The sequence below is a fragment of the Thalassophryne amazonica genome, chromosome 1, assembly GCF_902500255.1.
Source record: "Thalassophryne amazonica chromosome 1, fThaAma1.1, whole genome shotgun sequence".
Classification (NCBI taxonomy): domain Eukaryota; kingdom Metazoa; phylum Chordata; class Actinopteri; order Batrachoidiformes; family Batrachoididae; genus Thalassophryne; species Thalassophryne amazonica.
Window position 1 is genome coordinate 67304267 of NC_047103.1, and position 23691 is coordinate 67327957.

The following is a 23691-nucleotide window of genomic DNA, read 5'->3' on the forward strand; positions in this document are numbered from 1 at the left end:
GTTTTCTTTTTTGCCTGTAAATATGCACATATGTAAATATGTATAATGATGAGATGTTAGTAGGTTTTTACATACATCTAGCGGCAAAATAGTTTAAAAGAATATTTTGAAATCAATTGTTGATTAAGAAAAGGACTTAGAAAGCACAAGGGGTGGGATTGAATAAGCATATGCTTCTTTCTACTCCCTTTAGGACACATTATGTTGACATTGTTCTTTTGTTTTGTCTTTTTTTGTGTGATTTGTTACTTGTGTATGTTTGTTATTTGTTTCTGCTTTATTTGCTTTGTTTATCATGTACGAAATAGAACTTTCGTTCAATCAATCAAACAGTACAAAAACTGCATTTTCTTAACAGACAACAGGTTGATCAACATTTCAGTGAGGATTACTTCTAGAAGTTACCAGATGTGCTGTGTCTTCTCTCTTGACGTTGGAATAAGCTGTTGCTGATAAATGTGCAGTCTGTATCTACAGTCTCCCTGAGGCAGTGTTGTGTTTCCTTTTCCTGAAATACAGATAAACAGTGTGTCAGAGGCTCCATCAACCAAACATATACAGCATGAAAAGCCACATACAAGCACTGTATTTACCCAAAACTGAGTCTCAAAACAGCTTTGTTTCATCTGCGTTAATGTTCATAAGTAATCATAAAAAAATCAGTCATATGTAAATGTTTTTGCAAACCCTTGATTTTCTATCAATCTGATGTTTTAGTAAAATGCCAAAAAAAAAAAAAAAAAAAAAAAGATTTTATCCCATTTCATTTAACAAATATTTATGACACAGACCTCTTGACTTACCTGACATACTTGATTACTTCGGCACACAAGTTTACTTTCAGCCAAGTGAAGGAATGCAAAGACAAGACCATAAGAAACTACAGATCTGTGATCACACAAAGTGATATGGTACAGTTCACCATAATAGCTGCATGTATTACATATATCACTGGGAGGAAGTCTTTTGTAATGAACTACCTTTAAAAAAAAATTGGTCAGCCTCTGTACTAAGGAGTTCTATGGGTTTGTTTTTGTGAGTATTGTCATCATGTGTGATGTTCATCCGCAGGGGTCTCCCCAAAAATTTAGAGCATGATGCCGCTAGAGGGCGTGTCGTGTAATACATGGGTCACATGGCGCGGGGAGAATCTCTTGCATTTTCATTCATTCATTCTCAACGCGGAGGCAGCAGCGCACTTCCCTATCCTTGGCCAAGTACTGTAACTCTTTCCAGGGAATCCCAAGGTGTTCCAAAGTCAGCTGGGAAATATAATCTCTCCAGCATGTCCTAGGTCTTCACCAGGGCCTCCTCCTGGTTGGACATACCTGGAAGACCTCCCTAGGGAGACGAGCAGGGTGCATCCTCACCAGGAGCCCAAACCACCTCAACTGGCTCCTGTTGATGCAAAGAAGCAGTGGCTCTCACCCTGTCCAGGAGTGCAAGTCCAGATACCCAACAGAGGAATCTCATTTCTGCCACTTGTATCCGTAATGTTATTCCTTCAGTCGTTACCCAAAGCTCATGACCATAGGTGAGCTTAGGCGCGTAAACAGACTCTTAAATTGAGAACCTCGCCTTCCGGCTCAGGTCATTCTTCCCCACGATTGCTCCAGTACAGCTAACGTAAGATTTAAGATGCCGTCCCAATCCATCTCTCGATCTCACACTCCAGCTTACCCATTACCTCTACTCATGAACAAGACCCTGAGATACTTAGAGTAGTGTTCAGAATAATAGTAGTGCTATGTGACTAAAAAGATTAATCCAGGTTTTGAGTATATTTCTTATTGTTACATGGGAAACAAGGTAGCAGTAGATTGTCACAAATCCAACAAGACCAAGCATTCATGATATGCACACTCTTAAGGCTATGAAATTGGGCTATTAGTAAAAAAAGTAGAAAAGGGGGTGTTCACAATAATAGTAGTGTGGCATTCAGTCAGTGAGTTCGTCAATTTTGTGGAACAAACAGGTGTGAATCAGGTGTCCCCTATGTAAGGATGAAGCCAGCACCTGTTGAACATGCTTTTCTCTTTGAAAGCCTGACGAAAATGGGACGCTCAAGACATTGTTCAGAAGAACAGCGTAGTTTGTATAAAAAGTTGATTGGAGAGGGGAAAACCTATACGCAGGTGCAAAAAATTATAGGCTGTTCATCTACAATGATCTCCAGTGCTTTAAAATGGACAAAAAACCAGAGACGCGTGGAAGAAAACGGAAAACAACCATCAAAATGGATAGAAGAATAACCAGAATGGCAAAGGCTCAACCACTGATCAGCTCCAGGATGATCAAAGACAGTCTGGAGCTACCTGTAAGTGCTGTGACAGTTAGAAGACGCCTGTGTGAAGCTAATTTATTTGCAAGAATCCCCTGCAAAGTCCCCCTGTTAAATAAAAGACGTGCAGAAGAGGTTACAATTTGCCAAAGAACACATCAACTGGCCTAAAGAGAAATGGAGGAATATTTTGTGGATTGATGAGAGTAAAATTGTTCTTTTTGGGTCCAAGGGCCGCAGACAGTTTGTGAGACGACCCCTAAACTCTCAATTCAAGCCACAGTTCACAGAGAAGACAGTGAAGCATGGTGGTGCAAGCATCATGATATGGGCATGTTTCTCCTACTATGGTGTTGGGCCTATATATCGCATACCAGGTATCATGGATCAGTTTGGATATGTCAAAATACTTGAAGAGGTCATGTTGCCTTATGTTGAAGAGGACATGCCCTTGAAATGGGTGTTTCAACAAGACAATGACCCCAAGCACACTAGTAAACGAGAAAATCTTGGTTCCAAACCAACAAAATTAATGCCTCGCAGCCAGGCTTGGGGAGTAACGGAATACATGTAACGATGTTACATAATTAGGATACAAAAAAAAAGGTACCTGTATTCTGCTACAGTTACAGAAAAAGACGTATTCAGATTACAGGTATATTTAGTAAAAATGGGGATTACTTCGCAGGATTACAATTTTAATGCATTTTATGATATTATCCAGGGTTCTAGCTAGCGCAAACGTTACGGCCCGTTACGCTATAATTTTGGACCGTTACGATTTTCAATACAGCGTCTGTAATCAACCGTTTCTGCAGCGCGACTCCAGTTTGAAGCGTGAATCGAAGCAATGCTTCAATACAATGGCTCATGGCTCTTTGATTCGCTGCTCTTCAGAAGCGGTAAGTCCGATTCTTAACCCCTCTGAAAGCCATTAAAATATCATGAGTCACTTTTGTGTGGATTAAAGTCATTAACTGGGACTCTGGTCTTGTTGCAGTCGAGAAACGAGAATCGTCCTCCGTTTTGTCACAGCTTCAAATGCTGCGCGGCTCTCTGTTGAGTCCGCTCGGAATTAATAACTTCAAAACGAATCGCCGCTTTAAATAAAATTACACCTCTTACAAACGTTGCAATACAGACAATAAACTACAATTGACTAAAACGTTTTTTTCCTCCCAAAATGAGATGTCTTGCATTCTTTATAAACCTGACCTGCAGCACAGAGCTCAGCTCATAGGTATGGAAAGACATTCATGTCAATAATAATGTCTGAAAGAAAATGCTTTTGACAAAAACTAACAGATTTTATTTCTGTTTATGTCCAGAGATCAAGGATCCACCATGTAGAGTTTATTATGTCCAGAGTTTAAGGATCCAGAAACCAATTTCATATTTATTTACTTTAAGACTCAATAAAATGTTGTTCAATTTCAATTTAATCAGCTTTTAAAGCGGCAAATTACAACAAAAGCCATCTCAAGGTGCCTCACACAGAACAGTTCAACATAAAAAAAAAAAAAAAAAAAAAATTCAAATACCTAATTAAAAACAGAAGTAAAAGAATAAAACATAACAAAATAAAACCTACTCAGAAGAAAGAGAATAAAAATAGGTTTTAAGCCTTGACTTAAAAATGTCCACAGACTCCGACTGCCTCACTGAGGGCCCTGTACTGGTAACCCAGAATGAGACTGCCCACTCAACAAACTTCCCCAGCCTTCTGGATATGATGAAGGGACTTGGGTCGTACCTGGCTTTTCCCCTTTGGGTACCCCTAGAATGGCCAATTTTTAGCTTGAATTTTCAAAAGCTAAACATTTTTTTTTTAAACAAATTTTCAAAAACGAAACATACAGCTGTTTATCATCCAAATATCACGGACAAAGTGACAAGAAGAACCAAAACCACTTACTTATGGAAGGAAATATTGTCTCCCTTGTTCCTCCGTTTGTGGCTTTGCCAACATGCGCAGCTTTCCGGCATATTCCACCTGTTTCTTGAAAATCTATGCACGCAAATCACTAACTTGCCCGGAATTAAAATGGCGACCACACAGTATTTACTTAATGGTTTTCATTATGCTTTTGTTCTTATTTTGAAAGTTCAATAAGTGGACTGATATGTTAAACATGGTGCGAATTTACTGAACAAGTAGTAGACTTTTTTTTTGTTTTGTATATTGTTCTGCAAGCCACTTTTAATTACAAATTCATCCGCACACGCCTGAGTTTTCATTATCCTTCATTTGTTTGGCATTTTTTGTTGAAAATTTAGCAGGTGAACACTGGGTGTGTTTAAAACAATATTGTGGCGCTCTTAATTCATAATGTGAAGTAAAACAGAGCATGCCATGTAAAAGAAACAGTTTTATTTTTGCTTAATAAACTGTACTATGTGGTCAAGACTATTTATATTTAGTTTATTTGTCTGTATTAGCATATTTGATATTGGAGTAATCCAGAAGTAACTGAAAGTAATCAAATTACATTACTTTAATATTATGGTACTTGGATTACATTACTGATTACATTTTTCAACAGGTAACTAGTAACTGTATTGGAATACATTTTTAAAGTAACCCTCCCAACCTTGCTTGCAGCTGTGAAGAAATCATGAAAAACTGTGGTTATACAACTAAATACTAGTTTAGTGATTCACAGGATTGCTAAAAAAGCAGTTTGAACATAATAGTTTAGAGTTTGTAGCATCAACAGCAGATGCTACTATTATTGTGAACACCCCCTTTTCTACTTTTTTTTTTACTTATAGCCCAATTTCATAGCCTTAAGAGTGTGCATATCATGAATGTTTGGTCTTGTTGGATTTGTGAGAATCTACTGAATCTACTGGTACCTTGTTTCCCATGTATCCATCCATCCATCCATCCATCCATTTTCTTCCACTTTATCCGGAGTCGGGTCGCGGGGGCAGCAGCTCAAGCAAAGCCGCCCAGACCTCCCGATCCACACACACCTCCCCCAGCTCCTCCGGGGGAACCCCAAGGCGTTCCCAAGCCAGCCGAGACATGTAGTCTCTCCAGCCTGTCCTGGGTCTTCCCCGGGGCCTCCTTCAATGGGATGTGCCCTGAACACCTCTCCAGCGAGGCGTCCAGGGGGCATCCGGAAAAGATGCCCGAGCCACCTCAACTGACTCCTTTTGACGTGGAGGAGCAGCGGCTCGACTCCGAGCTCCTCCCAAGTGACCGAGCTCCTCACCCTATCTCTAAGGGAGCGCCCAGCCACCCTGCGGAGGAAACTCATCTCGGCTGCTTGTACTCGCAATCTCATTCTTTCGGTCATGAGCCAAATCTCATGACCATAGGTGAGGATTGGAATGTAGATCGATCGGTAAATCGAGAGCTTTGCCCCCCTACTCAGCTCTCTCTTCACCACGACGGTCCAATACAGCGACCGCATCACTGCAGATGCTGCACCGATCCGTCTATTGATCTCACGCTCCATCCGTCCCTCACTCGTGAACAAGACCCCGAGATACTTAAACTCCTCCACTTGAGGCAAGGACACTCCACCGACCTGAAGAGGGCAAAGCACCTTTTTCCGGTCAAGAACCATGGCCTCGGATTTGGAGGTGCTGATTTTCATCCCGGACGTTTCACTCGGCTGCAAACTGCCCCAGTGCACGCTGAAGGTCCTGATTTGACGAAGCCAACAGAACCACATCATCCGCAAACAGCAGAGACGAGATTCTGTGGTTCCAAAACCAGACCCCCTCTACACCCTGGCTGCGCCTAGAAATTCTGTCCATAAAAATAATGAACAGAACCGGTGACAAAGGGAAGCCCTGGCGGAGGCCAACGTGCACTGGAAACAGGTTGGACTTACTACCGGCAATGCGAACCAAGCTCCTGCTGCGGTCGTACAGGGACCGGATAGCCCTTAGCAAAGGACCCCGGACCCCGTACTCCCGGAACACTCCCCACAGGGTGCCCCGAGGGACACGGTCGAACGCCTTCTCCAGATCCACAAAACACATGTGGACTGGTTGGGCGAACTCCCATGAACCCTCAAGCACCCGATGGAGCGTGTAGCGCTGGTCCAGTGTGCCGCAACCAGGACGAAAACCACACTGCTCCTCCTGAATCCGAGGTTCGACCATCGGTCGAATTCTCCTCTCCAGTACTCTGGAATAGACCTTACCGGGGAGGCTGAGCAGTGTGATCCCGCTATAGTTGGAACACACCCTCCGGTCCCCCTTCTTAAACAGAGGGACCACCACCCTGGTCTGACAATCCAGAGGCACTGTCCCCGATCGCCACGCGATGTTACAGAGGCGTGTCAGCCAAGACAGTCCCATGTACTCAGGACGGATTTCATCCACCCCAGGAGCCTTGCCATCGAGGAGCTTTCTAACCACCTCGACTTCGGCCTGGGTAATGGATGAGTCCGCCTGAGTCCCCAGTCTCTGCTTCCTCTTCGGAAGACGTGACGATGGGATTGAGGAGATCCTCGAAGTACTCCTTCCACAGCCCGACAACATCCCCAGTCAGGGTCAACAGCTCCCCACCCGCACCGTAAACAGTGCTGGTGGAGAGCTGCTTCCGCCTCCTGAGGTGTCGGACGGTTTGCCAGAATCTCTTCGAGGCTGACCGATAGTCCTCCTCCATAGCCTCCCCGAACTCCTCCCAGACCCGAGTTTTTGCCTCTGCGACCACACGGGCTGTGGCACGCTTGGCCTACCGGTACCTGTCGGCTGCCTCTGGGGTCCCACCTACAAACAAAGATAAGTAGGACTCCTTCTTCAGCTTGACGGCATCCCTTACTTCCAGTGTCCACCACCAGGTTCGGGGATTGCCACCATGACAGGCACCAGAGACCTTGCGACCATAGCTACGAGCGGCCGCATCGACAATGGAGGTGGAGAACATGGTCCACTCGGACTCCATGTCTCCAACCTCTCCCGGGATCTGGGAGAAGCTCTCCCGGAGGTGGGAGTTGAAGACCTCGCTGACAGAGGGTTCCGCTAGTCGTTCCCAGCAGACCCTCATGATACGTTTGGGCCTGCCAGGTCTGACCTGCTTCCTCCCCTCCCAGCGGATCCAACTCACCACCAGGTGGTGATCGGTCGACAGCTCTGCCCCTCTCTTCACTTGTGTGTCCGAGACATGTGGCTGAAGGTCAGATGATACGACTACAAAGTCGATCATCGACCTCCGGCTCAGGGTGTCCTGGTGCCACGTGCACTTATGGACACCCTTGTGCTCGAACATGGTGTTCGTGATGGACAAACTGTGACTAGCACAGACGTCCAACAACTGAACACCACTTGGGTTCAGATCGGGGAGGCTGTGCTTCCCGATCACCCCCCTCCAGCTCTCACTGTCGCCGCCCACGTGGGCGTTGAAATCCCAGAGAACAACAATGGAGTCTCCAGTCGGAGTGCTATCTAGTACCCCTCCCAGGGACTCCAGGAAGGTCGGGTACTCTGCACTGCCGCTCGGCACATAGGCCGAGACAATGGTGAGAGACCTGTCTCCGACCCGAAGGCGTAGGGACGCGACCCTCTCGTTCACCGGAGTGAACTCCAACACATGGCAACTGAGCTGGGGAGCAATAAGCAATGCGACCCCAGCTCTCCGCCTCTCCACGTGGGCAACGCCAGAAAAATGAAGCGTCCAGCCCCTCTCCAGGAGTTGGGTACCAGAGCCCAAGCTGTGCGTGGAGGTGAGCCTGACTATCTCTAGTCGGTATCTCTCAACCTCCCGCACAAGCTCAGGCTCCTTCCCCCCTGGGTGAGGTGACATTCCATGTCCCAACAGCCAGGGGCTGTGAGCATGGACCGGGCCACAGGGCCACCCGCCCTCGACCGCCACCCAATCCTCTCTGCACCTGACCCCCATGGCCCCCTCTGCAGATGGTGAACCCACAGGAGGGCGGGCCCACGTTGCTCTTTCGTGCTGAGTCCGGCCGGGCCCCATGGGCATGTTTCCCATGTAACAATAAGAAATATACTCAAAACCTGGATTAATCTTTTTAGTCACATAGCACTACTATTATTCTGAACACTACTGTAAACTCCTCCACTTTGGGCAGTAACTCTACCCTGACCCAGAGGGGACAATCCACTGTTTTCCGAGAGAGGAACATGGTCTCAGATTTGGAAGTGTTGATTCTCATCTCAGTCGCTTCACACTCAGCCTCCAACCTGCGCAGTCACGGAGGTCACTGCCTGATGAAGCTAACAGAACCACATTTGCAAAAAAGCAGAGATACAACTCTCGAGGTCACCAAACTGGACACACACCAGTCCCTTCCAGTGCCTTGAAATCCTATCCATGAACGTTAGGAACAGAACTGTTGGCAAGGGGCAGCCCTGGCAGCGTTCAACACCACACCCTTTACTCAGTACTTTGTTGACGCACCTTTGGCAGCAATTACAGATTCCACAAGCTTAGAGCATCTATCCTTCTGCAGTTTTGCCCATTCCTCTTGCAGCACGGCTGGGCCACTCAAGGACATTCACAGAGTTGTCTTGAAGCCACTCCTTTGATATCTTGGCTGTGTGTGTCCTGCTGAAAGATGAACAGTCAACCCGGTCTGAAGTCAAGAGCGCTCTGGAGCAGTTTTTTCATCCAGGATGTCTCTGTACATTGCTGCATTCATATTTCTTTCAATCCTGACTAGTCTCCGCCTTTCTCCTCCGATCGCTCAGTTTAAATGGGCAGCCAGCTCTAGGAAGAGTCCTGGATCAGAGCTTCTTTCATTTACAGATGATGGAGGCCACTGTACCGTGACATTCAAAGCAGCAGATATGTGACATTCAAAGCAGCAGATATGTTTCTGTAACCTTCCCCAGATTCGAGATAATCCTGTTTCAGAGGTCTACAAACATTTCCTCTGACTTCATGCTTGGTTTGTGGTCTGATATGTACTGCCAACTGTGGGACCTTATATGTCGACAGGCGTGTGCCTTTCCATATGGTGTAAATTCAACTGAATTTATCCCAGGTGGACTCCAATTAAGCTGTAGGAACACCTCAAGGATGATCAGTGGAAACAGGACACACCTGAGATCAATGGCAAAGGCTGTGAATACGTATGTGGATGTGATTTATTTTTAATTTTTAATAAATTTACAAAATCTAATCAAACAAACAAACAAAAAACATTGTTCATATTGTCATGATGGGGTATTGTGTGTAGAATTTTGAGGAAAAAAATGAATTTACTCCATTTTTGGAATAAGGCTGTTAGTGTAACATAACAAAATGTGGAAAAAGTGAATTGCTGTAAATACTTCCTGGATGCACTGTACCTTTGGCTGTGTTTTTAACTACTTCAGTCCAGACATCAAAAGCTTCAACTAAAGGAAGAGCTGAGAGGTACTGCTTGTGACAGCAAGGCTATTTTCTTCATAAATGTAATTGCAAAATACCATACAAAGTCCAAATTATTTATGCATTTATTACAACAAATACTGTAGAATTCTGTTCTTTTTGTACCTTGCTAGAAAGTGCTCATGAATTTTTTCCAACATAGAAATAATACAGAATTACTGTATAATGCAAACAGATTTTGAGTTCACCTTAACAGAGTTGAAGTGTGATGTGTGACTGTACCTCCTCTGCTGTGCAGGACTGATTCTCATACATAGACAGTGCAGCTGCAGGGTCCACACTCCACATGGTCTCCACTCTGTGCTTCAGCACCGCTGGGAATGCAGAGTTACAATGTCAAACATGTTCTGTGTCCTTCAAATGACCTGCAGGTGCGTTGTCAAACCTTATATTTTGTAAAGGAGCCTGCAAACTCACCATCCTCTGCATCAAGCTGGCACAGCGAAACATCCCGCAGGGAGTTTCTTTCAGCACCTTCCTCATTTCCCTCCCCAACCTTCTGCTTGTTCTTCTCGAAAGCAGGACTAAGACAAGATCTCGCTGAACTTTGGCTGGAGGTCTTGCTTTGTGATGACTCAATCTATTTTAATGTTAAAAAGAAAGAAACAAAATACATTTTTGAAATGTGTGCTTACACGTTGGAAATCTTGAAATATTGTAGATTTATTAGAGAAAAAGGTCATTATCAATTTCAGCACACCAAAGTATACAACCCCTGGCAAATATTATGGAATCACCGGCCTCGGAGGATGTTCATTCAGTTGTTAAATTTTGTAGAAAAAAGCAGATCACAGACATGACACAAAACTAAAGTCATTTCAAATGGCAACTTTCTGGCTTTAAGAAACACTATAAGAAATCAAGAAAAAAAAAATTGTGGCAGTCAGTAACGGTTACCTTTTTAGACCAAGCAGAGGGAAAAAAATATGGACTCACTCAATTCTGAGGAATAAATTATGGAATCACCCTGTAAATTTTCATCCCCAAAACTAACACCTGCATCAAATCAGATCTGCTCGTTAGTCTGCATCTAAAAAGGAGTGATCACACCTTGGAGAGCTGTTGCACCAAGTGGACTGACATGAATCATGGCTCCAACACGAGAGATGTCAATTGAAACAAAGGAGAGGATTATCAAACTCTTAAAAGAGGGTAAATCATCACGCAATGTTGCAAAAGATGTTGGTTGTTCACAGTCAGCTGTGTCTAAACTCTGGACCAAATACAAACAACATGGGATGGTTGTTAAAGGCAAACATACTGGTAGACCAAGGAAGACATCAAAGCGTCAAGAGAGAAAACTTAAAGCAATATGTCTGAAAAATCAAAAATGCACAACAAAACAAATGAGGAACGAATGGGAGGAAACTGGAGGAAACTGGAGTCATCGTCTGTGACCGAACTGTAAGAAACCACCTAAAGGAAATGGGATTTACATACAGAAAAGCTAAACGAAAGCCATCATTAACACCTAAACAGAAAAAAACAAGGTTACAATGGGCTAAGGAAAAGCAATCGTGGACTGTGGATGACTGGGTGAAAGTCATATTCAGTGATGAATCTCGAATCTGCATTGGGCAAGGTGATGATGCTGGAACTTTTGTTTGGTGCCGTTCCAATGAGATTTATAAAGATGACTGCCTGAAGAGAACATGTAAATTTCCACAGTCATTGATGATATGGGGCTGCATGTCAGGTAAAGGCACTGGGGAGATGGCTGTCATTACATCATCAATAAATGCAGAAGTTTACGTTGATATTTTGGACACTTTTCTTATCCCATCAATTGGAAGGATGTTTGGGGATGATGAAATCATTTTTCAAGATGATAATGCATCTTGCCATAGAACAAAAACTGTGAAAACATTCCTTGCAAAAAGACACATAGGGTCAATGTCATGGCCTTCAAATAGTCTGGATCTTAATCCAATTGAAAATCTTTGGTGGAAGTTGAAGAAAATGGTCCATGACAAAGCTCCAACCTGCAAAGCTGATCTGGCAACAGCAATCAGAGAAAGTTGGAGCCAGATTGATGAAGAGTACGGTTTGTCACTCATTAAGTCCATGCCTCAGACTGCAAGCTGTTATAAAAGCCAGAGGTGGTGCAACAAAATACTAGTGATGTGTTGGAGCGTTCTTTTGTTTTTCATGATTCCATAATTTTTTCCTCAGCATTGAGTGATTCCATATTTTTTTCCCCTCTGCTTGGTCTAAAAAAGTAACCGTTACTGACTGCCACAATTTTTCCCTGATTTCTTATAATGTTTCTTAAAGCCAGAAAGCTGCCATTTGAAATGACTTTAGTTTTGTGTCATGTCTGTGATCTGCTTTTTTTCTACAAAATTAAACAACTGAATGAACATCCTCCGAGGCTGGTGATTCCACAATTTTTGCCAGGGGTTGTAGCAATTATGACATAAACACTTCTGTAAAGATATAATATTTATGGAAAGAGGAATAAGAAATAATTAGTTACGCTAGTTCTACCCAAAACACAAATAAACAACAATATTAATATATGACTAAATAATTAATAAATAATATTTAGACTGGTGCTTCTTTAAAGCCAGGACACAAGAATTTGATCAGGTTTAATTTTGTTGTTTGTTTTTAAATAAATACTGACAGATTTAACATACTACTGGGCAACCTGTTTAGGAGAGTTAACACGTTTTACTTTTAATGTAATCTGAACCTTCTTGACAAAGATCTGACCTTCAGTTGAGCCGGCTGCTTCTTCAGGTTTTGGACGCTGTCTTCTTTTTGCTTTTCTGCCTCCCCCTGCACACTGTAATTGCTCTCGTCTCGTACCTCCGGGTCACTTTCCTGTTTCGTACGCTTTGCTTTATGAAAGGCGCTGCCACCTGACACACGTTTGATACCAAGAAGCAGAGGTAGGGACTTTTTTGTGGTCGAGTCCGGAGAATGGATCAGGGTGGGTGAAGTTGAGGTGGGGTAAGGCCTTTAAGCACAACACATACAGTATCTCTTATTTAAGGACTTTTGTTTGACCACATGAATAAATAACAACAAATTAATAGTGTTGATGTTAAAGCACTGCCGGCTTTGATTGCCACCAGTTGCATGTAAAAGTTTGGGCACCCATGATAAATTTCATGATTTTCCTTTATAAATCATTGGTTGTCTGGATCAGAAATTTCAGTTAAATATATCATATAGCAGACAAACACATTGATATTTGAGAATTGAAATGAGGTTTCTAGTATTTACAGAAAGTGTGCAATAATTATTTAAACAAAATTAGACGTGCAAAAATTTGGGCACCCTTGTCATTTTATTGATTTGAATACATTTAGCCACTTGCCTCAAGTGGAGGAGTTTAAGTATCTCGGGGTCTTGTTCACGAGTGAGGGACGGATGGAGCGTGAGATCGATAGATGGATCTGTGCAGCATCTGCTGTGATGCGGTCGCTGTATTGGACCATCGTGGTGAAGAGAGAGCTGAGTATGGGGGCAAAGCTCTCGATTTACCAATCGATCTATGTTCCAATCCTCACCTATGGTCATGAGATTTGGCTCATGACCGAAAGAACGAGATTGCGAGTACAAGCGGCTGAGATGAGTTTCCTTCGCAGGGTGGCTGGGCGCTCCCTTAGAGATAGGGTGAGGAGCGCAAGCCGCTGCTCCTCCACGTCAAGAGGAGCCAGTTGAGGTGGCTCGGGCATCTTTTCCAGATGCCCCCTGGACGCCTCGCTGGAGAGGTGTTCTGGGCACGTCCCATCGGGAGGAGCCCCTGGGGAAGACCCAGGACGTGCTGGAGGGACTACGTCTCTTGGCTGGCTTGGGAATGCCTTGGGGTTCCCCCGGAGGAGCTGGGGGAGGTGTGTGTGGATCGGGAGGTCTGGGCGGCTTTGCTTGGGCTGCTGCCCCCGCGACCCCACTCTGGATAAAGCGGAAGAAAATGCATGGATGGAATACATTTAGCACTAATTACTGGAGCACAAACTTGGTTTGATAAGCTCACTGACCCTTGACTTCCTTACACAGGTGAATCCAGTCATGAGAAAGGGTAATTAAGGTGGCCATTTGCAAAATGTTTCTCCTCTTTGCATCTCTTCTAATGAGTGGCAACATGGGAGCCTCTAAACAACTCTCAAATGACCTGAAAACAAAGATTGTTAAACATCATGGTTTAGGGGAAGGATACAAAAAGCTATCTCAGAGATTTCAGCTGTCAGTTTCCACTGTGAGAAACATAGTGAGGAAATGGAAGACCACAGGCATAGTACTAGTTAAGGCCTGAAGCGGCAGGCCAAGAAAAATCTCAGACAAGCTGAAGCGAAGGATGGTGAGAACAGTCATAGTCAACCCACAGACCTGCTCCAAAGACTTACAACATGATCTTACTGCAGATAGTGTCTCTGTACATTGTTCAACTGTACAGCGCACTTTGCACAAGGAGATGCTGTATAGGACAGAAATGCAGAGGAAACCTTTTCTGTGCGGACTAATGAAACTAAAATTGTTATTTGGACATAACAAGGGGCGGTATGCATGGTCGAAAAAGAACACAGCATTCCAAGAAAAACACTGGCTACCAGTGGTGGGCACACTTCCGATAATCCAATAACAGATAATTATCGAAGATAATGTTTTCATTATCGGATTATCTTTTTAGATAACTTTAAAAACCATTATCGGACCAATTATCTTCAGATTAATTTTTGTCCGATAACTTTTAAACCAATAAACAAAACCGAACAATGACAAGCATTTTTAAAATTTAAAATCAGTTCAGCACCCACCTGTTAAAAGTTTTGTAACAGACGCACAGGTATACCCTCTGCTAACAGAAGAGAACTGCTTGTATGAAAAGCATCTCAATCCTCTGCAGACAAAGGAGAAACTGCCTAAAAACAAACAAAAAAAAAAACATTTCCTTTAACACCATACCGATATGCTGGCAATATCACCTAAGTCATCCAGAGGCATACATTTTTAACTTATGGTTCAAATTTTAACCAAACTAATTCTGGACAAGTTATTTAAAATTACTGTCATGTCTGAAGTTTTATAAAGTGAAAATATCAGATATATGTTTTAGTTTTAAAGTAATGTGCTCATTTTTAGGTTTGGTGAGCATATGCTGTGCCCCGCAGTGCATTATGGGTAGGATGATGTAATCTCATGTTCACGCCAGGACAAATGCATTTCAGACACTCTGTTCAGGCTCCACGGACAACAGCATTAAACTCTAGTGCCTAAAACTCTCTTGAATATATTCTCTGCGTTTACAGACGTTGGTTCATATTTGCGTTTGTTAAATTCCACACATTTTAAATGTAGCAGACAGGGATTATCTGGAATTTTGTTTTCAAGGCCTCTACTGCCATCTAGCATCGACTGGCCAGTAGTGTTCATGGCAGTATTCGCCCTAAGTACAAAGCGTCTGGGAACCAGTAGATGGTAGTGTTCTATTTATTTTGACCCCGGTTACATCAGATGATTGTCAAATCAACTTTTTGGCTTTGCAAATGGCTTTTTTTTTTTTTTTTTTTACAAATGAAGCTTAAAAACAAAACAACAGCAAAATAATAATAATAATAATAACATTACAAGACAGCTCTGCAGTGTTTGCACAGGCACAGTGCAAGCGTTTGGATGTTTGTAGCTTTTCAGCAGCAGGAAACCCTCACGACGGCCGACCACAATAATATCAAACAGGTTTGATTCTCATTCGACCATACGATCAGCGATCAGGATGTGGTCATCAGATGTTGACCACGCTTGATACTCCATGTACACTACACGATACAGGACGCACGATTAACCTGAAACTCGGTCCAAAAAATTCCTGCATGAAAAATCATCTCGCACAGTGTAAAGCACGTTTTACAACATCATAAAACATGCGCATTCTCTCCACATGCAAAACATTTTGCGATGACACTTGCAGGGCTCCGTAAAAATGCCTGTTTTTACAAATAAAAAAATGGAATATTTTACAAAAGCACATTTATCTTTAAACACCAACACACGACAGACATCACATTAACGTGTTGGTTTACATGATGAATGACTGAACCAATCAGTGTTTAGCAGAGGCACTTTTACCCAGAATCCTTTGCGATCTGTCTGTTACAAAACCTCAGAATTAGTGCATTATTCAATATTAAAAGATATATGTTATATTTTAACTTTGTACAAATGACAGAATTGACATTAATGGAGTTATTCTATCGGTATTAATGTTATTTATAAATCAAAACCATAACTCAGCATGACTTTATTTTTCAAGACCTCCGCCTGACAGGAGCATTGTAATTGATAGAGAACTGGCCTTATGTGCCTCTGTGCTGGGAGCGCTGTAGTAAACAAGAGCTTCCAGCAGGGGCAGAATGTTGAAAGAAAAAGTGTGCTCTCATTGTTTGGGTCTGTTGTTACTTTTAATATTACTAGAAGCTATTAAATTTGTTTTACTAGTAGTTGTAAATGTACCAGAGATAATATTGGAATTTATCTGTTATCGGTTATCTGTAACTTCCGATACATTTTTGGGTGGTTTATTGTTTTATCTTTATCGAAGATAACTTTTCAGTTATCTGATTATCTGTTATCGAAGTTAATTTTTTGGTTATCTGTGCCCACCACTGCTGGCTACCCACAGTAAAACTTGGAGGTGGTTCCATCATGGTGTGGAGCTGTGTGGCCAGTGCAGGTACTGGGAATCTTGTTAAAGTTGAGGGTCACATGGATTACAGTCAATATCAGCAGATTCTTGAGAACAATGTTCAAGAATCAATGACAAAGTTGAAGTTGCGCCGGGGCTGGATCTTTCAGCAAGACAACGACCCTAAACACTGCTCAATATCTACCAAGGCATTCATGCAGAGGAACAAGTACAACGTTCTGGAATGGCCATCTCAGTTCCCAGACCTGAATATTATTGAAAATCTGTGGTGTGGGTTGTCCATGCTCCGAAACCAACAAACCTGACTGAACTGGAGATGTTTTTTAAAGAAGAATGGTCCAAAATACCTTCAACCAGAATCGAGACTCTCATTGGAAGCTATAGGAAGTGTTTAGAGGCTGTTATTTCTGCAAAAGGAGGATCCACTAAATATTGATGTATTTTTTCTGTTGGGGTGCTCAAATTTATGCACCTGCCTAATTTTGTTAAAAAAATTATTGCAGAATTTCTGTAAATCCTACAAACTTCATTTCACTTCTCAAATATCTCTGTTTGTCTGCTATATGATATACACTCAACAAAAATATAAACGCAACACTTTTGGTTTTGCTCCCATTTTGTATGAGATGAACTCAAAGATCTAAAAGTTTTTCCACATACACAATATCACCATTTCCCTCAAATATTGTTCCCAAACCAGTCTAAATCTGTGATAGTGAGCACTTCTCCTTTGCTGAGATAATCCATCCCACCTCACAGGTGTGCCATACCAAGATGCTGATTAGACACCATGATTAGTGCACAGGTGTGCCTTAGACTGCCCACAATAAAAGGCCACTCTGAAAGGTGCAGTTTTATCACACAGCACAATGCCACAGATGTCGCAAGATTTGAGGGAGCGTGCAGTTGGCATGCTGACAGTAGGAATGTCAACCAGAGCTGTTGCTCGTGTATTGAATGTTCATGTTTCTACCATAAGCCGTCTCCAAAGGCATTTCAGAGAATTTGGCAGTACATCCAACCAGCCTCACAACCGCAGACCACGTGTAACCACACCAGCCCAGGACCTCCACATCCAGCATGTTCACCTCCAAGATCGTCTGAGACCAGCCACTCGGACAGCTGCTGAAACAATCGGTTTGCATAACCAAAGAAGTTCTGCACAAACTGTCAGAAACCGTCTCAGGGAAGCTCATCTGCATGCTCGTCGTCCTCATCGGGGTCTCGACCTGACTCCAGTTCATCGTCGTAACCGACTTGAGTGGGCAAATGCTCACATTCGCTGGCGTTTGGCATGTTGGAGAGGTGTTCTCTTCACGGATGAATCCCGGTTCACACTGTCCAGGGCAGATGGCAGACAGCATGTGTGGCATTGTTTGGGTGAGCGGTTTTCTGATGTCAATGTTGTGGATCGAGTGGTGGCGGTGGGGTTATGGTATGGGCAGGCGTCTGTTATGGACGAAGAACACAGGTGCATTTTATTGATGGCATTTTGAATGCACAGAGATACCGTGACGAGATCCTGAGGCCCATTGTTGTGCCATACATCCAAGAACATCATCTCATGTTGCAGCAGGATAATGCACGGCCCCATGTTGCAAGGATCTGTACACAATTCTTGGAAGCTGAAAATGTCCCAGTTCTTGCATGGCCGGCATACTCACCGGACATGTCACCCATTGAGCATGTTTGGGATGCTCTGGACTGGCGTATACGACAGCGTGTACCAGTTCCTGCCAATATCCAGCAACTTCACACAGCCAGTGAAGAAGAGTGGACCAACATTCCACAGGCCACAATTGACAACCTGATCAACTCTATGCGAAGGAGATGTGTTGCACTGCATGAGGCAAATGGTGGTCACACCAGATACTGACTGGTATACCCTCCCCAATAAAACAAAACTGCACCTTTCAGAGTGGCCTTTTATTGTGGACAGTCTAAGGCACACCTGTGCACTAATCATGGTGTCTAATCAGCATCTTGGTATGGCACACCTGTGAGTTGGGATGGATTATCTCAGCAAAGGAAAAATGCTCACTATCACGGATTTAGACTGGTTTGTGAACAATATTTGAGGGAAATGGTAATATTGTGTATGTGGAAAAAGTTTTAGATCTTTGAGTTCATCTCATACAAAATGGGAGCAAAACCAAAAGTGTTGCGTTTATATTTTTGTTGAGTGTATTTAACTGAAAGAAGGAACAAACAGTATACAAATCAAAAACATGGAGGACCTTACGAAATACAGACCTGAATAGACAATCAAATATAACATCTGTTGGTAATTGGACCAACAAAAAATCAGATCAAACATGGAAACAGAGGATAAAATATATGACATAGACACTAATATTGATGAAAGTATATTTGACTTAAAAACGATTGGTTGTGAGTATTATACGGTAGAACAGCTGAATAGTGAAAAAATTGCAGAAGATACCCTGTCACTCATACATATAAACAGTCGAAGCTTGTATTGTAAAATGTCACAAATAAAAGATTATTTAAATCAGTTTAAAAATAGATTTAGTATTGTTGCAATCACTGAATCTTGGCTTAAAGATGATCTCATGGATGAAGTTCAAATGGAGGGATATGAGCTGTATTTTGTAAACAGAAGATATAAAAAAGGCGGTGGTATTGCTCTGTATACAAAAACAGATCTGATGTGTACAATTGTTGAAGAAATGACAATTATGAATGATGTCATAGAAATTGTAACAGTGGAACTTGTACATGAAACATCTAAGAATATTTTAATTAGTTGTGTATACAGAGCACCAGATTCTTGTGTTGTGAAATTTACAGATAAAATAATTGAATTATTCCATCAAATTAAAAACAAAACGCTTTTTATGTGTGGGGACTTTAATATTAACATAGAAAGCTCCAGCTGCCAAAGATTAAGTGATTTTGTGAATACAATGTATAGTTTGGGGTTATTCCCCTTGATAACAAAACCAACCAGAATTACATCGCAAAGTGCAACGGTAATTGATAATATATGTTGTGTGGGCAAGCTGGATCTTAGAAATGCGTATCATTTGGTTCGGATTCGGAAGGGAGACGAATGGAAGACGGCATTTAACACCCCCTTAGGTCATTTTGAGTACCTGGTCATGCCGTTCGGTCTCACTAATGCTCCCGCGACTTTTCAAGCGTTGGTAAACGATGTCTTGCGGGACTTCCTGCACCGGTTCGTCTTCGTATATCTAGACGATATACTCATCTTTTCCCCGGATCCTGAGACTCATGTCCGGCATGTCCGTCAGGTTCTGCAGCGGTTGTTGGAGAACCGTCTGTTTGTGAAGGGCGAGAAGTGTGAGTTCCACCGCACTTCTTTGTCCTTCCTGGGGTTTATCATCTCCTCCAACTCCGTCGCCCCGGACCCGGCCAAGGTTGCGGCGGTGAGAGATTGGCCCCAACCAACAAGCCGTAGGAAGCTGCAACAGTTCCTCGGTTTTGCTAATTTCTATAGGAGGTTCATCAAGGGCTACAGTCAGGTAGTTAGCCCCCTGACAGCCCTGACCTCTCCAAAAGTTCCCTTCACCTGGTCGGACCGGTGCGAGGCCGCGTTCAAGGAGTTGAAACGGCGCTTCTCGTCTGCACCAGTTCTGGTGCAGCCCGATCCTAGCCGCCAGTTAGTGGTTGAAGTGGATGCCTCGGACTCAGGGATAGGAGCGGTGCTCTCCCAGAGCGGGAAGACCGATAAGGTCCTTCACCCGTGTGCCTATTTTTCTCGCAGGTTGACCCCCGCTGAACGGAATTATGACGTCGGCAATCGGGAACTCCTTGCTGTGAAAGAGGCCCTCGAAGAGTGGAGACATCTGTTGGAGGGAACAGCCGTGCCATTCACGGTTTTCACTGACCATCGGAACCTGGAGTACATCAGAACCGCCAAGCGTCTGAACCCCAGGCAAGCCCGCTGGTCACTGTTCTTTGGCCGTTTTGACTTCCGGATTACCTACCGCCCCGGGACCAAGAATCAGAGATCGGATGCATTGTCCCGGGTGCACGAAGATGAGGTCAAAACGGAACCGTCGGATCCCCCGGATCCCATCATCCCGGAGTCCGCTATCGTGGCCGCCCTCACCTGGGACGTGGAGAAGACCGTCCGGGAGGCCCTGACCCGTGTCCCGGACCCAGGACACGGACCAAAGAACAGACTGTACGTCCCACCAGAAGCTAGGGCCGCAGTCCTGGACTTCTGTCACGGTTCTAAGCTCTCCTGTCACCCAGGGGTGCGAAGGACCGTGGCAGTCGTCCGGCAACGCTTCTGGTGGGCATCCCTGGAGACCGACGTCCGGGACTACGTCCAGGCCTGTACCACCTGCGCCAGGGGCAAGGCCGATCAAAGAAAGACCTCAGGGCAACTACAGCCATTGCCTGTGCCTCATCGCCCCTGGTCCCACATCGGCCTGGATTTCGTCACGGGTCTCCCGCCGTCCCAGGGAAACACTGTTATCTTCACGATAGTGGACCGTTTCTCCAAGGCGGCCCACTTCGTGGCCCTCCCGAAGCTCCCTACGGCCCAGGAGACAGCGGACCTCCTGGTCCACCACGTCGTCCGTCTGCATGGCATACCATCAGACATCGTCTCCGATCGCGGTCCCCAGTTCACCTCGCATGTCTGGAGGAGCTTCTGCCGGGAACTGGGGGCCACGGTCAGCCTCTCGTCTGGGTACCATCCCCAGACCAACGGGCAGGCAGAGCGGGCGAATCAAGAACTGGAGCAGACACTTCGCTGTGTGACAGCCGCGCACCCGACGGCCTGGAGTACCCACCTGGCCTGGATCGAGTACGCCCACAACAGTCAAGTGTCATCAGCCACCGGCCTCTCCCCGTTTGAGGTGTGCTTGGGGTATCAGCCCCCCTTGTTTCCGGTGGTTGAGGGAGAGGTCGGTGTGCCCTCGGTCCAGGCCCACCTACGGAAGTGCCGTCGGGTGTGGCGGGCCGCCCGCTCTGCCTTGTTGCAGGCCCGGACGAGGGCGAAGAAACATGCAGACCGGCGACGAGCCCCGGCCCCCAAGTATCGTCCTGGGCAGGAGGTCTGGTTATCCACCAAGGACATTCCCCTACAGGTTGACTCACCTAAACTGCAAGAACGATACATCGGACCGTATAAAATCCTCAAGGTCATCAACCCCGCCGCAGTGAGGCTCCAGCTTCCGGCCTCACTGCGGATCCATCCAGTTTTCCATGTTTCCCGGATCAAGCCTCTTCACACCTCACCCCTCTGCACCCCGGGTCCGGCACCGCCTCCTGCCCGGATCATCGACGGAGCACCGGCTTGGACTGTCCGCCGGCTCCTTGACGTCCGTCGGATGGGCCGGGGTTTTCAGTATCTGGTGGACTGGGAGGGGTACGGCCCCGAGGAGCGCTCCTGGGTGAAGAAGGGCTTCATCCTGGACCCGGCCCTCCTGGCCGACTTCTACCGACGCCATCCGGACAAGCCCGGTCGTGCGCCAGGAGGCGCCCGTTGAGGGGGGGGTCCTGTTGTGTGGGCCGCTGAAGAGGAGGTACTGCTGGCCCACCACCACCAGAGGGCGCCCTGCCTGGAGTGCGGGCTCCAGGCACCAGAGGGCGCTACCGCATCATGGGAGTAATCTGGGTGACAGCTGTCACCCATCACCAAACACAGCTGTTTCTACTCAGCACCGAGGTATATCAGGAGGACGGCGTCTCCACCTCAGTGCCGAGATATCGCCTAAGACCAAGGTAACATTCTCTGCAGCATATTCTGTGATTGATAAACTTGTTAAACCTTTCAGGACTGGTGACTACTGAGACCCTCCTTCTTTGGATAAGTACTCACCTTCCTGCTGATCTTTGCCAAGAGGTGGAGGCGGCTTCTCCCCTCTCTGTACTGGGTGCGTTCATCCACTCCTGTGTGTTCTTGCTCTCTCCTGCCAGCAGTACCGGATCCGACGAGCGGAGGCAGTGGCCACCTGGGAATTCGGGACTTGGCGGTTCCAGTATTTCCGGGGTTCGGTGGCAGTGGAGATCTGGGTGGTTCCGGTTCGACTGAGACGGACGTCTCCTATCTTCGAGCCTGCCCACACGACACCAGCGGATTCGACCCTAAACATTGTGTTTGTTATACTACTCGTGCTTGTTTCAGTAGTAAATCTTGTTTTTTACTTCCTCCATTGTCCATTCATTGCGCCCCCTGTTGTGGGTCCGTGTTCCTACACTTTCACAACAATATATTTACAAACAGAACAGATGAAATTATCAAGAATGGGATCTTCATGACAGATATTAGCGACCATTTACCAATTTTTTCAATATTTAAATATAAAAATAGGTACAACAAAAAAACTGATATAAACTTTAAAAGAGATAAGTCAGTAAAAGCCTTAGAGGCATTAAAATATGACCTTAAAAATCAAAACTGGGAAGAAGTTTATGTCAGTGATGTTAATGTAGCATATAACTCATTTATGAAAATATTGATGAAATCATACAATAAAAATTGTAAATTAATTGAAATTAGTAAGAAAAGAGTAAATAAACCATGGCTGACAAAGGGAATAAAAAATGCTTGTGCAAAGAAAAACTATTTATACAGGTGCTTTTTAAAATTGCAAACAAAGGAATCAGAACATAAATACAAAAAATATAAAAATAAACTATTAACAATAATTAGGAAATAAAAAAAAGATTATTACAGTGAAAAACTAAATAAGAGTAAAGATAATATGAGGGTAACATGGGGAATTATAAAAAGTGTGATTGATAGTGATGGAACGAAAGAAACTATTCCAAATTACTTTGTTAAGGAAAATAAAGAGATATATGATATAAAAGAAGTTGCAAATGGGTTTAATGATTATTTTTCAAATGTAGGGTCAAGTCTGGTGGGAAATAAACCAATAATAGAAGATAAATTATGTACATTGGTAAATACGGTCAATAGTATTTTCCTGGACAATGTGGAAAAAGATGAAATAAGAAATATTGTAAAAAACTGTGTAAGCAAAAGATCAACTGACCATGAAGATTTAGACATGATGACTGTAAAAAGTATAATAGAAATTGTTATTGAACCATTTACTTATATTTGTAATCTGTCTCTGTCAACTGGGGTTTTTCCAGATGAAATGAAAATTGCTAAGGTAGTCCCATTATATAAAAATGGAGACAAACACAATTTTTCTAATTACAGGCCAGTATCATTGCTTCCACAGTTTTCTAAAATTATGGAAAAAGTTTTTGTAACAAGATTGGATAAATTTATTGAGAAACATCATATTTTAAATAATGCTCAGTATGGATTCAGAACAAAACATTCGACAGCTATGGCAATTATGGAACTAATAGAGAAAATATCAACAACAATAGATAATAAGGATTATTTTGTAAGTATTTTTATTGACCTGAAAAAGGCTTTTGATG

At 44.0% G+C, this 23691-nt stretch overlaps 1 protein-coding gene across 1 annotated transcript in view; it reads right to left on the reverse strand.

Annotated features, from left to right (window-relative positions):
- Nucleotides 1-23691, reverse strand: part of rbbp8 (retinoblastoma binding protein 8) — an 88790-nt gene that overhangs the window by 25817 nt on the left and 39282 nt on the right. Inside the window, exons 11-14 of the mRNA XM_034171468.1 lie at nucleotides 12354-12600; nucleotides 10056-10218; nucleotides 9861-9952; nucleotides 406-508 (exon numbers count right to left, since the gene is read on the reverse strand). Coding sequence (XP_034027359.1) covers nucleotides 406-508; nucleotides 9861-9952; nucleotides 10056-10218; nucleotides 12354-12600 — 605 coding nt within the window. The remainder of the gene's footprint in view (nucleotides 1-405; nucleotides 509-9860; nucleotides 9953-10055; nucleotides 10219-12353; nucleotides 12601-23691) is intronic.